Raw genomic sequence first — 15,627 nt, 5'->3', positions numbered from 1 at the left:
ATTAATTATAGACATTTAAAATGTTAAGCCATTAGTTTGTGATAGATAGATAGATAGATAGATAGATAGATAGATAGATAGATAGATAGATAGATAGATAGATAGATAGATAGATAGATAGATAGATATTATATGGTATTATGTAAAGTTTGGAAATCTAAAAGAAAGGAACTAACGAGGTTGTTAGTGGAAGACGACTAGCTATAAAATGTAAATAGCTAGCTAGCATAGTTTGCTACCTTGATTGTGTGACAATCATGTCCCTCGCTCCCTGTGGAGCTACATTGGAAACAGTGAGGTGTTAGAACGAGCTCATTAACACTAACCTGTGACGTGCAGCTGCACCACTGTCAGAGCCGCTGCTATAGAAAACTGATCCACACCATCTGACCAATCAGAATGCAGAACTGAACAGCACTGAGCTGGAAATACGTGTCATCGGCGTGTGTTTAATAGATAGTTCTTACATACAGTACATTACATTATTAGGTAGCAAAAAGTATTCTTATTTATTTCTGTTATTTTTATATAGTATATATATGTAATATATTATAGATTACAGAAAGATTTGCAGTGATACGAGTGAATCTGTACTCGTCAATCTGAAATTTGCACACTGTATAGTTTATGGCTTTAGTTATTCAAATGACATCTTCAGCACAGATGCTTTTAATAAATCATGGGGTTGAGATGAGAGCAGCTGTACATCCCACTCGTCTGATTGGCTGAAAGCAGCTCCAGGTCCCGCCTCTGAGGCTTTATGAAAGCATCCTCTGCTCTGTTCATCACTCTGCTGATCACACTGACATCATGCTGCTCTCCGTCTGCACTCTGCTCTCTGCTCTGACGTGTAAGATTCCTGCTGCTGTTTTCCTCTTCAACTGATACCTTTTTATTATTTATAATTCTCTTTTAAATGATAATGACACTCAGTGTTGCTTTATGTTGCAGTGGTCAGTTCACACAAAGCTGTGACACAAAAGCCTTCGGTTATAACAGCAGATGTGGGTAAAACTGTCACTATGGACTGTAACATCGCAAAGGATGAACGTTACTATATCAATTGGTATAAACAGATTCCACAAGAAGTTCCAGAGTTTGTGTTGAGATTTTATCATTCTCTCGGCTCTCCTGATAAATATGGTGACAATTTTTCATCCACACGCTTCACATCTAAAGCCCCTACAAATATTGATTATCAGTTAATAATCAGTAATGTGGAGGTGGGAGACTCAGCAGTGTATTACTGTGAGACATGGGACAACTCTACTAAAGAATACGTATCACAGTGATGTAGACCATGACAAAAACCTCCTCACTGCTCACACTCACTTCTGCTTTCACACAACACCAGAAAGAACAAAAACCTCAACTTCAAATCATTGGAACTGAAGTGGAAACTCACTTAATGTTCACTGAAGACACTTTGAATTCTTCACATTTAAAGATCACAGATACGGTACAACTTTTTATTCCACTTTTATGTAAACAGACACAGATGGTTGATGATTCCATCATGTTCTCAGCTCAGTTGTTTGTCTGTAATGATCTCAGTGTGATCAGCTGATCTACATACGAGAGCTTTCCCACTGATTCCCTCTGATGGTTGTGATTAGTGACATTGCCTGACAGATACCTGATGTGGTCAGAAAGTGGCAGAAAGTAAATCCATGAGATGTTTGAAGTAACTTAAAGTTATCTTCTGTAATTCAGACCAAGAGACATTTGTAACAGCAGGATTCCAGGCCACTCTGCTTCACTGGGATCTCCACTGAAACGTTTAAACACTCAGTCATAATGTTTTCTCTACAATCTTTGGACAAATGGATGCAGTGGATTTCTAAGATGTGGCAGTAATTTGGACCAGAACTGTTCTGAACTATGGCATCAGGAATGTGGGTCAGAGAGACTCTCAGGATTATTTGGTCATTTTAATATAAAATAAAAAACGTTATCAGAACATGAATTTATATTTTATTTCATTGTGGAAAACACACACACACACACACACACACACACACACACACACACACACACACACACACACACACACACACACATATCTACAGATCAGCTCCATCTGGTCTGATCAACTCCCATCTTCATGATCATCTTCATCTCACCTTTACAGCTCAGTTAGGACCCTGGGATTGATTTGTTCAGGTTGTGGACTAAGAGGATGGTGTTCTTCTCATTTATTAATCTGGCCAAAGACTTCAATTGATGCTCAAAGGTCTGAAAATTCACCATCTGATCAGTGAGATATTCTAACATCAGATCTCCATAGAGACGACCTTCTGATCTCTCTGTCCTCCATTCCAGACTCTACACTGTCCATTCATTCCAATTAATTTCATAATTTGTATTAAATTCACCTCAGTGTATAATTCTTTATATCTTGTATAGAAACAAAGTTTACTCAGATGTTCTTCTCAGGAAACAGTAAAGCCTCGAGAGATTTGAACAGTATAAAGCTGGGCAGATGTTAAGATACTGAGATATTAGATGTAATTGAATATCTGATGGTTGGAGACAGTGACAGTAATTCAGTATAATCTGGAGTCAGATATTCATGTAATAAAGGATCTCCAGAAGAGCTTTCATCCTTCTCCCAGTCCAGATAATACACTAACTGTATGGTCCTGTCAGTCTCTATAGTTTAACACTGACTCATCGTACATCACGGACGGAGAAACACACTCAGGAAACACCTGCTGCTCCTCACGCTGACATCTTAGGTTCATGTAAATGATGAACTTCTTCTCTGAAATGTAGAGGAACACGTTCTGCATGTTACTGACTGATTTCATCAACAGAAACTGTGTCATTGTAACGATCACTTTGAGATCAGATCATGAATAAAGAGTGTTTATAAGAAGAAGACGGTGTGTGTCAGAGTGTTGATGGTGTGTTAATAATAACAGTGAGGTGAGTGTTCAGTATGTAGTACATCACTGTGGAGAGCTTCAGCTGTGGTGTGTGATGTTGAGTGTCTCCTCCCTCTGCCCCTCCTCCTGTCTCTCTTATAGCACGTCCCTGCAGTCTCTCCTTTATCTGCTCGTCACGCCGCTCATCTCTTCACTCAGCACCAGAGTCCCATCACACATGGACACCATGCTGCCAGCACTCTGCTCTCTCTTCACTGCTCTCGCATGTAAGATTTCACAACTCTGGAGCTCATCAGCATTCGGCCTCCATCTAATGTGAGCATGAAGCCATGTAACATGTGTGATGTTTTTATTCCAGGTGTCAGTGGTGTGACTGTGGTGACACAGAAGCCTCCTGTTCTCACACTGACTGCGGGACAGACGGCCAACATGGACTGTAACCTGGGGACTGTTCAGAATGATGCACGCTGGTACAAACAGGTTCCTGGAGGAGTTCCTCAGCATGTGATAAGGCACTATCAGGACTGGAGCTCTCCTAAATATGGATCTGGTTTCTCGTCTCCTAAATTTACATCAACATGTTCATCTAAATCAGACTGTAAATTAATAATCAGTAATGTGGAGGTGGGAGACTCAGCAGTGTATTACTGTAACACAAGGGACGGCTCTGCTAATGAATTCGTATCACAGTGATGTACACCATGACAAAAACCTCCTCACTGCTCACACTCACTTCTGCTTTCACAAAACAGCAGAAAGAACAAAAACCTCAACTTCAAATCATTGGAACTGAAGTGGAAACTCACTTAATGTTCTCTGAAGTCACTTTGAATTCTTCACATGTAAAGATCACAGATACAGTACGACTTTTTCTTCCACTTTTATGTAAACAGACACAGATGGTTGATGATTCCATCATGTTCTCAGCTCAGTTGTTTGTCTGTAATGATCTCAGTGTGATCAGGTGATCTACATACGAGAGCTTTCCCACTGATTCCCTCTGATGTTTGTGATTAGTGATATTGCCTGACAGATACCTGATGTGGTCAGAAAGTGGCAGAAAGTAAATCCATGAGATGTTTGAAGTATCTTAAAGTTATCTTCTGTCATTCAGACCAAGAGACATTTGTAACAGCAGGATTCCAGGCCACACTGCTTCACTGGGATCTCCACTGAAACGCTTAAACACTCAGTCATAATGTTTTCTCTACAATCTTTGGACAAATGGATGCAGTGGATTTCTAAGATGTGGCAGTAATTTGGACCAGAACTGTTCTGAACTATGGCATCAGGAATGTGGGTCAGAGAGACTCTCAGGATTATTTGCTCATTTTAATTTACAGATCAGCTCCATTTTCTCTGATCATCTTCCAGCTTCATGATCATCTTCATCACACCTTCTTGAAGTCCTCTTCCAGAGACAACCTTATGATCTCTCTGTCCTCCATTCCAGACTCTACACTATACATTCATTCCACTGATTTTCTAAATGAGTTTAAATTCACCTCAGTGCATATTTCTGTATATCGCCTCAGTAGACACTAAAGCCTTGAGAGATGTGAACAATATAAAGTTGGGTAGATGTTAAGATACCCAGAGGTATAAACATTGACACTGCTCTGCTACATAAAAAAACTGTGTGGACAATGTCACTGTGGACAAACAAATTAGTGTGTACTTCAGTTCTATTGACAGGGCCCTTTACAGTCCTCCTACAGAGAACCTAAGAAGAGGCATCGAGGAGGCTAAAGCAGTCTACAAGAACATTGAGGATTACTTTGCCAACAACAACCCATGACAGGGTAGAGTTAGGCAAGGTATTCAACACATAACCAACTACAAGACCATCAACCTCATGACTCCCACAACCACATCATCATACTGCAGGAGCATGATGTGAGGTGTGTCCTCAAAGCAGTAAACCCAAGGAAAGCTGCTGGCCCCAATAGTGTTACAGGAAGAGTTCTGAAAGAATGTGGAAACCAGCTCTTACCAAGATCTTCAACCTATCCCTGTCCACAGTAAGCACACCACCCTGCCTGAAGTTTGCCCCTATCATCTCACTGCTGAAAAAAGTTTGCCTGCAGCCTCACTGCCTACCGTCCAGTCGCACCCACTCCAGTCATAATGATGTGCTTCCATAGGCTGCTCCCAAAGCACATGAACTCATCATAGTCTTCCTTAAACATAGCAGGGCTCCTGATCCGATCTACACCAATGGTGACTATGTAGAAAGAGTCCCCACTTTCAGGTTCTTGAGTACACCATGGTGGTGACCTCTCCTGGGTTACTATCATCACAGCATTGGTAAAGAAGGCACAACAGCGGCTCTACATCCTGAGAATTCTTAGGAACAACAGCTTACAAGAGGGTCTGCTGTTGTCTTGATTCTGCTGCTCCATTGATGGCCATACTGTATGACTACATGGTACACCAGTTACTCTGCAGCAAACAGGAAAGCCCTTCAGAGGATTATCAACACCTCCCAATAAACCATTGGCTGCTCTCTACCCTCCCTGGAAGAACCATTCAGCTCTCGCTGCCACAGCAGAGCAAACAACATACCGAAGCCCAACTGTCACGGTTTGACACGGTGAGACAAAGGCGAGTGAGGATCCAAATGCAGTTTACGGGTTTTAATAAACAAAACACAAACAAACAGGCAGGAAACGCGGAACAAACAGGAAACGGGAACATGGACATGCACACACCAACACCAAAAACGACCAACCACATTGAAGTGAACAGACAGAGTATATATGGTGAACGGAAACCAATCACAAAACAGAGACAGACAAGGACTAAGACAAAACACCTGGGGAAGAGATTGAATGTAATTAGTGTCCATGGTGACAGATAGGTGGGCGGGGTCAACAATTAACATCAGGGAGAGACGGCAGACAGAAACAAGGGGAAAACACAGACAGACACATTACAGAGCCCCCCCCCTACGAGCGGCTTCCAGACGCTCCCACGTCCACAAAACCCAGTTCAGGCGGGTGGAGCGAAGGCGCAACCAGGGTGGGAGGGCGGGTCGGGTTCGTGTAGTGGTGGCGCCGGCAGAGCAGGAGGCCAGGGCGGAGCCGGCAGAGCAGGTGGCAAGGGCGGAGCCGGCAGAGCAGGTGGCAAGGGCGGAGCCGGCAGAGCAGGAGGCCAGGGCGGAGCCGGCAGAGCAGGTGGCCAGGGCGGAGCCGGCAGAGCAGGTGGCCAGGGCGGAGCCGGCAGAGCAGGTGGCCAGGGCGGAGCCGGCAGAGCAGGTGACCGGGGTGGTGCTGAAGGCGGAGCCGAAGACCAGAGCAGGACCGGAGACCAGGGTGGTGCTGAAGGCGGAGCAAGAGACCAGAGCCAGACCGGAAACCAGGGTGGTGCTGGAGGCGGAGCCAGAGACCAGAGCAGGATAGGAGACCAGGGTGGTGCTGAAGGCGGAGCCAGAGACCAGAGCAGGACCGGAGACCAGGGTGGTGCTGGAGGCGGAGCCAGAGACCGGAACGGAGTTGGCAGCCAGGGTGGTGCTTTGGGCCTATGAACAGGGACAGGAGGTAGGAGGGCTGGCAAGTCCAGCGAAGCAAAGCACAGGAAAACAGAAACATGCATAGGTTCAGGCCAGGCAGAGAGTTCAGGTAGTTTGGGTGTAATGGTGTCGACCGCGTTCTCTGACTCAGTCATTTCGGTCGACCCGGCCGATTCGGCTGGTTCCGTCAGCTCGGCCGGTTCCGTCGACCCGGTCGGTTCGGCAGGTTCCGTCGACCCTGCAGGTTCCATCAACCCGGTAGGTTCCGTCGACCCGGTCGGTTCGGCAGGTTCCTTCGACCCGGTCCGTTCCGTCGACCCGGTCGGTTCCGTCGACCCGGTCGGTTCCGTCGACCCAGTCGGTCCGGCAGGTTCCGTCGACCCGGTCGGTCCGGCAGGTTCCGTCGACCCGGTCGGTTCCGTCGACCCGGTCGGTCCGGCAGGTTCCGTCGACCCGGTCGGTTCCGTCGACCCGGTCGGTCCGGCAGGTTCCGTCGACACGGTGGGTTCCGTCGACCCGGTCGGTCCGGCAGGTTCCGTCGACACGGTGGGTTCCGTCGACCCGGTCGGTCCGGCAGGTTCCGTCGACCCGGTCGGTCCGGCAGGTTCCGTCGACCCGGTCGGTCCGGCAGGTTCCGTCGACACGGTGGGTTCCGTCGACCCGGTCGGTCCGGCAGGTTCCGTCGACACTGTGGGTTCCGTCGACCCGGTCGGTCCGGCAGGTTCCGTCGACACTGTGGGTTCCGTCGACCCGGTCGGTCCGGCAGGTTCCATCGACCCGGTCGATTCCGTCGACCCGGTCGGTCCGGCAGGTTCCATCGACCCGGTCGATTCCGTCGACCCGGTCGGTTCGGCAGGTTCCGTCGACCCGGTCGGTTCCGTCGACCCGGTCGGTTCGGCAGGTTCCGTCGACCCGGGCGGTTCCGGTGACCCGGCTGGTTCCGGCAACCCGGCTGGTCCAGCTGGCGGCTTAGGGATGCCGGCCGCCCGAGCCGACCTCATCGGGGTATCCGCCAGTTTGGAGACCAGCCGGTTAGCACGGACCTCAGCCGAGCTCGCAGGTACGGTAGCCATGGGAACTGGCTCAATCACGGATGTGCACGGGACTGGTCTGGGCGGAGGCACTGTGGAGCATTCGGGCGTCCGTGGCGGATTCCACTCTGTGGCCCACGGATCCCGATGCTTGCTGCCCCCCCCCAAAAAATACTTACGGCCGGCTTCCGTCTCTACAGTGCTCAAGGTTAGCGTGGACCCGTCCAGGAGCAATGCCAGGTTGACGAACTCCGAGAATGTCTTTATTTCTCTGGTAGACGGCATCAAATACCGCAGTATATCCCTTAGTCCATGCTTAAAAATGTCTTTTAGGGCCTTCTCCCCAAAGTTGACCTCATTGCATAGGTCCACGAATACCTCCGTATACTCCTCAACTGGGGCGTCCTCCTGACGTAGGCAAAACAGGAGTTCTGCTGGATCCATCGGCGGTTGGTCGTTCTGTCACGGTTTGACACGGTGAGACAAAGGCGAGTGAGGATCCAAATGCAGTTTACGGGTTTTAATAAACAAAACACAAACAAACAGGCAGACAACGCGGAACAAACAGGAAACGGGAACATGGACATGCACACACCAACACCAAAAACGACCAACCACATTGAAGTGAACAGACAGAGTATATATGGTGAACGGAAACCAATCACAAAACAGAGACAGACAAGGACTAAGACAAAACACCTGGGGAAGAGATTGAATGTAATTAGTGTCCATGGTGACAGATAGGTGGGCGGGGTCAACAATTAACATCAGGGAGAGACGGCAGATAGAAACAAGGGGAAAAAACATTCAGACACATTACACCAACCAACCCTGAATAGTATTTCATCAGATCACTTATGTTAATATTTATGCTCTTCTATATTCATGTGCATACTTTTTTATTCTATGTACCATAAAAACAGAGTCATTTCGTTGTACTCTGTGCAATGACAATAAAGAAAAGATCTATCTATATTAGATGTAATAAACTATCTGATGGTTGGAGACAGTGACAGTAATTCAGTATAAGCTGGAGTCAGATATTTATGTAATAAAGGACCTCCAGAAAAACTTTCATCCTTCTCCCAGTCCAGATAATACACTGAACTGTATGGTCCTGTCAGTCTCTATAGTTTAACACTGACTCATCGTACATCACGGACGGAGAAACACACTCAGGAAACACCTGCTGCTCCTCATGCTGACATCTTAGATTCATGTAAATGATGAACTTCTTCTCTGAAATGTAGAGGAACACGTTCTGCATGTTACTGACTGATTTCATCAACAGAAACTGTGTCATTGTAACGATCACTTTGAGATCAGATCATGAATAAAGAGTGTTTATAAGAAGACGGTGTGTGTCAGAGTGTTGATGGTGTGTTAATAATAACAGTGAGGTGAGTGTTCAGTATGTAGTACATCACTGTGGAGAGCTTCAGCTGTGGTGTGTGATGTTGAGCGTCTCCTCCCTCTGCCCCTCCTCCTGTCTCTCTTATAGCACGTCCCTGCAGTCTCTCCTTTATCTGCTCGTCACGCCGCTCATCTCTTCACTCAGCACCAGAATCCCATCACACACGGACACCATGCTGCCAGCGCTCTGCTCTCTCTTCACTGCTCTCGCATGTAAGATTTCATAACTCTGGAGATCATCAGCATTCGGCCTCCATCTAATGTGAGCATGAAGCCATGTAACATGTGTGCTGTTTTTATTCCAGGTGTCAGTGGTGTGATTGTGGTGACACAGAAGCCTCCTGTTCTCACACTGACTGCAGGACAGACGGCCAAAATGGACTGTAACCTGGGGACTGTCACTAATAGTGAAGCACGCTGGTACAAACAGGTTCCTGGAGGAGTTCCTCAGCATGTGATAAGGCATTATCATGGCTGGAGCTCTCCTAGCTATGGATCTGGTTTCTCGTCTCCTAAATTCACATCAACATACTCGTCTCAATCAGATTATAAACTGATAATCAGTAATGTGGAGGTGGGAGACTCAGCAGTGTATTACTGTAAGACATGGGACAACTCTGCTAAAGAGAACGTATCACAGTGATGTACACCATGACAAAAACCTCCTCACTGCTCACACTCACTTCTGCTTTCACACAACACCAGAAAGAACAAAAACCTCAACTTTAAATCATTGGAACTGAAGTGGAAACTCACTTAATGTTCACTGAAGACACTTTGAATTCTTCACATGTAAAGACCACAGATACGGTACGACTTTTTATTCCATTTATTCCACAATGTTACTGTTATTGTGTAAGACACAACATTACTGCTACAGTTAAACACAAGTATTCTGACCCTTCAGTTTTAGTTTTGATTCAATTTAAGATGGAACAAATGCACATTTTGACCATCAGTCTTCATATCATAACCCAAAACCACAAGTTCTAGCTTTAATGTTGTGGCCTTGATGAATAGTGGAACATTACATGAACTCTGGAGCAGGTTTTCTTTAAGGACTTCTCTGTATTTGTCTGTATTCATTCTCTCTCCCAGTTCTTGCCCCTGAAAAACCTTCCCACAGCTTGATGCTGCCACCACCATGCTTCATCTTAGCAATAGTACTAGCCAGTAGATGTTCATGATCTGGTTTACATAGATGTGGTACTTGGGAGTTCAGCCTAGAGTTCAGTTTTGTCTCATCAGATCAGAGAATGTTGTTTTTCATGTTCTCAGAGACTTTTAAGTGCCTGTCATATGGCTTTAACTCAGGAGTGGTTTCTGTCTAGCCACACAACCCTACAGACCTGATAGATGAAGTACATCTGAGATGGTTTGACCTCCAGCAGGTTCTGTCCTCTCTGTGGAGGACTTCTAAAGCTCTAATTACCATGTTCACTGGGGTTTTAGTCACCTCCCTGACCAAGGCCCTTCTAGCAATAGTTACCGAGTTTGGTCAGACATTCAGCTGGAAGAAGAGACCTGGTAGATCCGAACTTCTTCCTTTTCACTATGATGTCAGATAACGATGTCCAGGAGATTTCCCAGTAAAGACGTGACCGTGTGCTCTAATCCTCCTAACAGGACGTGTGAACAGAACGGTGTATAACAGAGACGTGTGATTCACTGCCACTGGAACGGGACCTTAAAGGAGTGTGTGCTGATGGTAGACAGTAGAAGAGAGAGCTGAAGTCTGGAGGACGTTTCAGTTCTTCTGCTTTCACTTCTGTATCTGAGGAGGTTTTTGTACGGGTGAGGACACTGAATGAATCACTGTGGTATTCGGCCAAGGAACAAAGCTGATCGTCAGCGGTAAGTAAAACTTCTCACCTCTTTTTACCTACTCTGGACTTCTACACTGCTTCAGATTCACACTTTTATTTCTGTTCCCAGTTTGAGAAATTTATTCCGACACGTTTCATACGTCTTTTATTGTTCGTTTCAGACAATTTTCAATATTCTGTACTTTTAACATGTGAGCAAGAGAAATGTTCAGTTACTTTCTCAGGTTGTAATTAGTTTGAAATGTATTTCTATTATTAAATGTTAATTCAGATCTCTCATATGGAATCTGTGTCAACACAAAGTATAAATCTGTTCTAGTTCTTCATTTTGTTCCTGATCTTCTGCCACACAGACAGATTTACGGCTTCATTGTGAACGGAAGCATTTCTTTAAAAATGTTTTAGATTCCTGTGTGCACATTAGATTTGTGTTGTTTTGTGTAATGATTATCTCCCTCTGTGTGTGGAATCAGACGCTGCTCTCCCGTCTCCTGTTCTGAAGCTTCTCCCTCCGTCCACTGAAGAGCTGAAGACTAAAAAAGCCACTCTAGTGTGTTTGGCCAGCGACATGTCTGTCGGTTTCGCTGATGTGAGTTGGCTCGTGGACGGGAACTCGGTCACCAGTGGAGTCGTCACCGGCTCTGCACAGCAGCAGGACAATAAGAAGTTCACACTGAGCAGCTATTTGACCATCGACAGCTGCGAGTGGGACAACGACAAAGTCATAACGTGTGAAGTGTCTGCTGGAGGAAAAGCCGCATCGGTGAAGATTAACAAGTCTGAATGCAGTGAATGAAACAGATTATTGCTTTATACATATAAAAATGTTTCAGAAATGTTTTTTAGATGTTCTAGCTGAATGTGTAGAAAAATAAAGGATATAAACTCCTGCATGTAATCAAAATAGAAGTGGAATTAAAGTGCAGTCCTGAAAAAGAAAACCGTGTCTCTGTGTCCTTCATGGAACTTTTAGAAACTTTATCATCTTAACCTTTGGAGCAGAAACAGTAACATGGTGGTGGAAAATGTTTAGACTTTACCTCAGAATGACAAGATGTGGTTAAATGTGTTTCTGTTCATCATAGCAACTATTTTATTTCTACAACTAATCACTTAACTACATCTAGTGGTACATATCAGTAACACACACACACACACACACACACACACACACACACACACACACACACACACACTTCATGGATGAAGGAACACTCAGGAAACACCTGCTGGTCTGCAGTGTGTAATTTTAGCTCTTTGGAAATAAAGAGTTTCTAATCAGGTTAATAATTCAAACAAATAAGAAAGAATTGAATACAAGAATTATTAGTATTAATTACAGACATTTAAAATGTTAAGCCATTAGTTTGTGATAGATAGATAGATAGATAGATAGATAGATAGATAGATAGATAGATAGATAGATAGATAGATAGATTAGAGTCTAAACTTTAACAGTATTTTATGGTATTATGTAAAATTTGGAAATCTAAAAGAAAGGAACTACCGAGGTTGTTAGTGGAAGACGACTAGCTATAAGATTGAAATAGCTGGCTAGCATAGTTTGCTACCTTGATTGTGTGACAATCATGTCCCTCGCTCCCTGTGGAGCTACATTGGAAACAGTGAGGTGTTAGAACGAGCTCATTAACACTAACCTGTGACGTGCAGCTGCACCACTGTCAGAGCCGCTGCTATAGAAAACTGATCCACACCATCTGACCAATCAGAATGCAGAACTGAACAGCACTGAGCTGGAAATACGTGTCATCGGCGTGTGTTTAATAGATAGTTCTTACATACAGTACATTACATTATTAGGTAGCAAAAAGTATTCTTATTTATTCCTGTTATTTTTATATAGTATATATATGTAATATATTATAGATTACAGAAAGATTTGCAGTGATACGAGTGAATCTGTACTCGTCAATCTGAAATTTGCACACTGTATAGTTTATGGCTTTAGTTATTCAAATTACATCTTCAGCACAGATGCTTTTAATAAATCATGGGGTTGACATGAGAGTAGCTGTACATCCCACTCGTCTGATTGGCTGAAAGCAGCTCCAGGTCCCGCCTCTGAGGCTTTATGAAAGCATCCTCTGCTCTGTTCATCACTCTGCTGATCACACTGACATCATGCTGCTCTCCGTCTGCACTCTGCTCTCTGCTCTGGCGTGTAAGATTCCTGCTGCTGTTTTCCTCTTCAACTGATACCTTTTTATTATTTATAATTCTCTTTTAAATGATAATGACACTCAGTGTTGCTTTATGTTGCAGTGGTCAGTTCACACAAAGCTGTGACACAAAAGCCTTCGGTTATAACAGCAGATGTGGGTAAAACTGTCACTATGGACTGTAACATCGCAAAGGATGAAAATAACTATGTCATCTGGTATAAACAGATTCCACAAGAAGCTCCAGAGTTTGGGTTGAGATTTTATCATTCTCACGACTCTCCTAATAAATATGGAGACAATTTTTCATCTACACGCTTCACATCTAAAGCCCCTACAAATATTGATTATCAGTTAATAATCAGTAATGTGGAGGTGGGAGACTCAGCAGTGTATTACTGTCACACCTATGACAGCTCTGCTAGTGAGCAAGTATCACAGTGATGTACACCATGACAAAAACCTCCTCACTGCTCACACTCACTTCTGCTTTCACACAACACCAGAAAGAACAAAAACCTCAACTTCAAATCATTGGAACTGAAGTGGAAACTCACTTAATGTTCACTGAAGACACTTTGAATTCTTCACATTTAAAGATCGCAGATACGGTACGACTTTTTATTCCATTTATTCCACAATGTTACTGTTATTGTGTAAGACACAACATTACTGCAACAGTTAAACTTTAGTTTTAAACTAGCTTTAATGTTGTGGCCTTGATGAATAGTGGAACATTACATGAACTCTGGAGCAGGTTTTCTTTAAGGACTTCTCTGTATTTGTCTGTATTCATTCTCTCTCCCAGTTCTTGCCCCTGAGAAACCTTCCCACAGCATGATGCTGCCACCACCATGCTTCATCTTAGCAATAGTTGTCAGGACTCAGCCTGGACGTTGACCATGTGCGTTTGTTTATGTTGTGTGTCACGTGTCTGACCCGCCCTGGTCTCTTCCTCCCCGCTTCTGCACACCTGTTCCTCGTGTGTTCAATTGTGTTGTGTATTTAACCATGCCACGTTGCCTATTGCAGCATGGAATCTGTGTCTTATGCCGTCTCGTCTCGTGTCTACTACTCTTTTGTTGTGATTTGTGGCACACAGTAGTGGTGTCAGTGTGAACAGTAACTGGTAGTAACTGGTTCCAGGAGCAGTCGCAGCTGGTCCTTAGGGGCAGGTAAGGCAGAACCCCACCGTCTACTGAATATTAGACATTAAACAAATGTTTATCTTCATGACGTCCTCATTCACAACTCCATACATTCTCATTTCTACAGATATACTGATGACCTGTATGATGTGAAATCCAAGAGCGACTGATTATAATTACACCAAGTTTGGATCAGGTTGAACACAGGCCGCATCTGTCCAGCAACAGTTCCTCAGTGTGACTTGATCAGAGCTGAAGATCTCGTGGATGTGTGTAATGACGTGGGGTAAGGAAGCGGACCCAGGCGCAGGATAGCCAAATCAACAGGGTTTAATAACAAAAGAATATGAAACAACACACGGACTAAAGACAGGACAAAGACAACAGTAGATTCCGCGATGCACAAGGCAACGCGGCACAGTTAAATAGACACGATGATCACAATAGGAAACAGATGTGTAGACAGGGAGGAGCAGACAAAGGCGGGGCAGACATGTGACAAGGAAGGTAAACAGATGCATGTGGCCAAAGTCCGGGCTGAGTCACGACAGAGCCCCCCCTAAGGCGCGGCTCCTGACGCGCCAACCCGTCTTGATGGTCCCGACGGGGTCCGGGTGGGGGGGAGCAAGGCAGGTGGGGGGAGCAAGGCACACGGTGAGGCAGGTGGGGGGAGCAAGGCAGGGAGGGGGGCAAGGCACACGGCAAGGCAGGTGTGGGGAGCAAGGCAGGGCGGGGGAGCAAGGCACACGGTGAGGCAGGTGGGGGGAGCAAGGCAGGTGGGGGGAGCAAGGCACACGGTGAGGCAGGTGGGGGGAGCAAGGCAGGTGGGGGAGCAAAGCACACGGCAAGGCAGGTGTGGGGAGCAAGGCAGGGCGGGGGAGCAAGGCACACGGCGAGGCAGGTGGGTGGAGCAAGGCACACGGCGGCACAGCCAGAGAGGAACGAGCGATGTCCACAGCCGAGCAGGGGGAACGATCTACGTCCACAGCAGACCTGACGGGCCGAGTGCTTCCCCCGATGCAACACGGACAGTCCCACCTCTCAGGAACCAGGAACGGGGAGGGAGGGAGGACGGGGAAGAAAAAAAAAATCCTCCACAGAACTGAAAATCCATAGGGGCAAAAAATAAGGGCCTGGAACACCCCCCATGAACAGGAAGTGGGGCGATGTCCTAAACGGAAACCAAATATGAAGTAACGCCCCCCACCGGACAAATGCGGGGCGATGTCACAGGACACCAAAACTCGGGCTGGCGACATGGACCGCAACCCAGAAGTAAGGCGGCGCCCCTCGCGGAGAAACCAGATGTGGAGCGGCATCCCTCACCGAAAAAATGCGGACAGATGTCACCAAACCAGCGAAGTCCAGGGGGAAAAAAAACAAAAATGCTCCCACGATAAGCCGGTCCGAGCACTGCTATCCTGCTAGGTCCTGGTGCGGCGGAATCTTCTGTCATGACACAGGGTAAACAAGCGGACCCAAACGCAGGATAGCCAAATCAACATGGTTTAATCAAAAAAGGACATGAAACAACACACAGACTAAAGACAGGACAAAGACAACAGTAGTAGTCACAGTTAAATAGACACGGTGATCACAATAGGGAACAGGTGTGTAGACAGGGAGGAGC

The 15,627-nt window shown here is 45.8% G+C and overlaps 1 protein-coding gene across 8 annotated transcripts; it reads left to right on the top strand.

Annotated features, from left to right (window-relative positions):
* Positions 1 to 710: 710 nt before the first annotated feature.
* On the top strand, positions 711 to 11,606 carry LOC113638282 (immunoglobulin lambda-1 light chain-like). Of its 8 annotated transcripts, none has more exons than XR_007139648.1 (5): positions 816 to 850; positions 952 to 1,050; positions 1,355 to 1,459; positions 10,470 to 10,697; positions 11,143 to 11,238. XR_007139648.1 is itself a non-coding variant. In XM_047809512.1 (5 exons), the coding sequence occupies exons 2-5, from the start codon at positions 3,106 to 3,108 to the stop codon at positions 11,463 to 11,465; spliced, it is 732 nt and encodes a 243-aa protein (XP_047665468.1). In that variant the 5' UTR covers positions 1,355 to 1,459; positions 3,030 to 3,105; the 3' UTR covers positions 11,466 to 11,606. The 8 variants fall into 8 exon arrangements, 4 of the variants coding, with proteins under 4 accessions (XP_047665469.1, XP_047665468.1, XP_047665467.1 ...); XM_047809512.1 differs by lacking the exons at positions 816 to 850; positions 952 to 1,050 and adding exons at positions 3,030 to 3,154; positions 9,149 to 9,474 and having other exon boundaries at positions 10,664 to 10,697; positions 11,143 to 11,606; XM_047809511.1 differs by lacking the exons at positions 816 to 850; positions 952 to 1,050; positions 1,355 to 1,459 and adding exons at positions 2,756 to 2,928; positions 3,030 to 3,154; positions 9,149 to 9,474 and having other exon boundaries at positions 10,664 to 10,697; positions 11,143 to 11,606.
* Positions 11,607 to 15,627: the final 4,021 nt, after the last annotated feature.

This window comes from Tachysurus fulvidraco, chromosome 26, assembly GCF_022655615.1.
Source record: "Tachysurus fulvidraco isolate hzauxx_2018 chromosome 26, HZAU_PFXX_2.0, whole genome shotgun sequence".
Lineage (NCBI taxonomy): Eukaryota > Metazoa > Chordata > Actinopteri > Siluriformes > Bagridae > Tachysurus > Tachysurus fulvidraco.
This window is presented reverse-complemented; position numbering and strand designations above follow the sequence as displayed.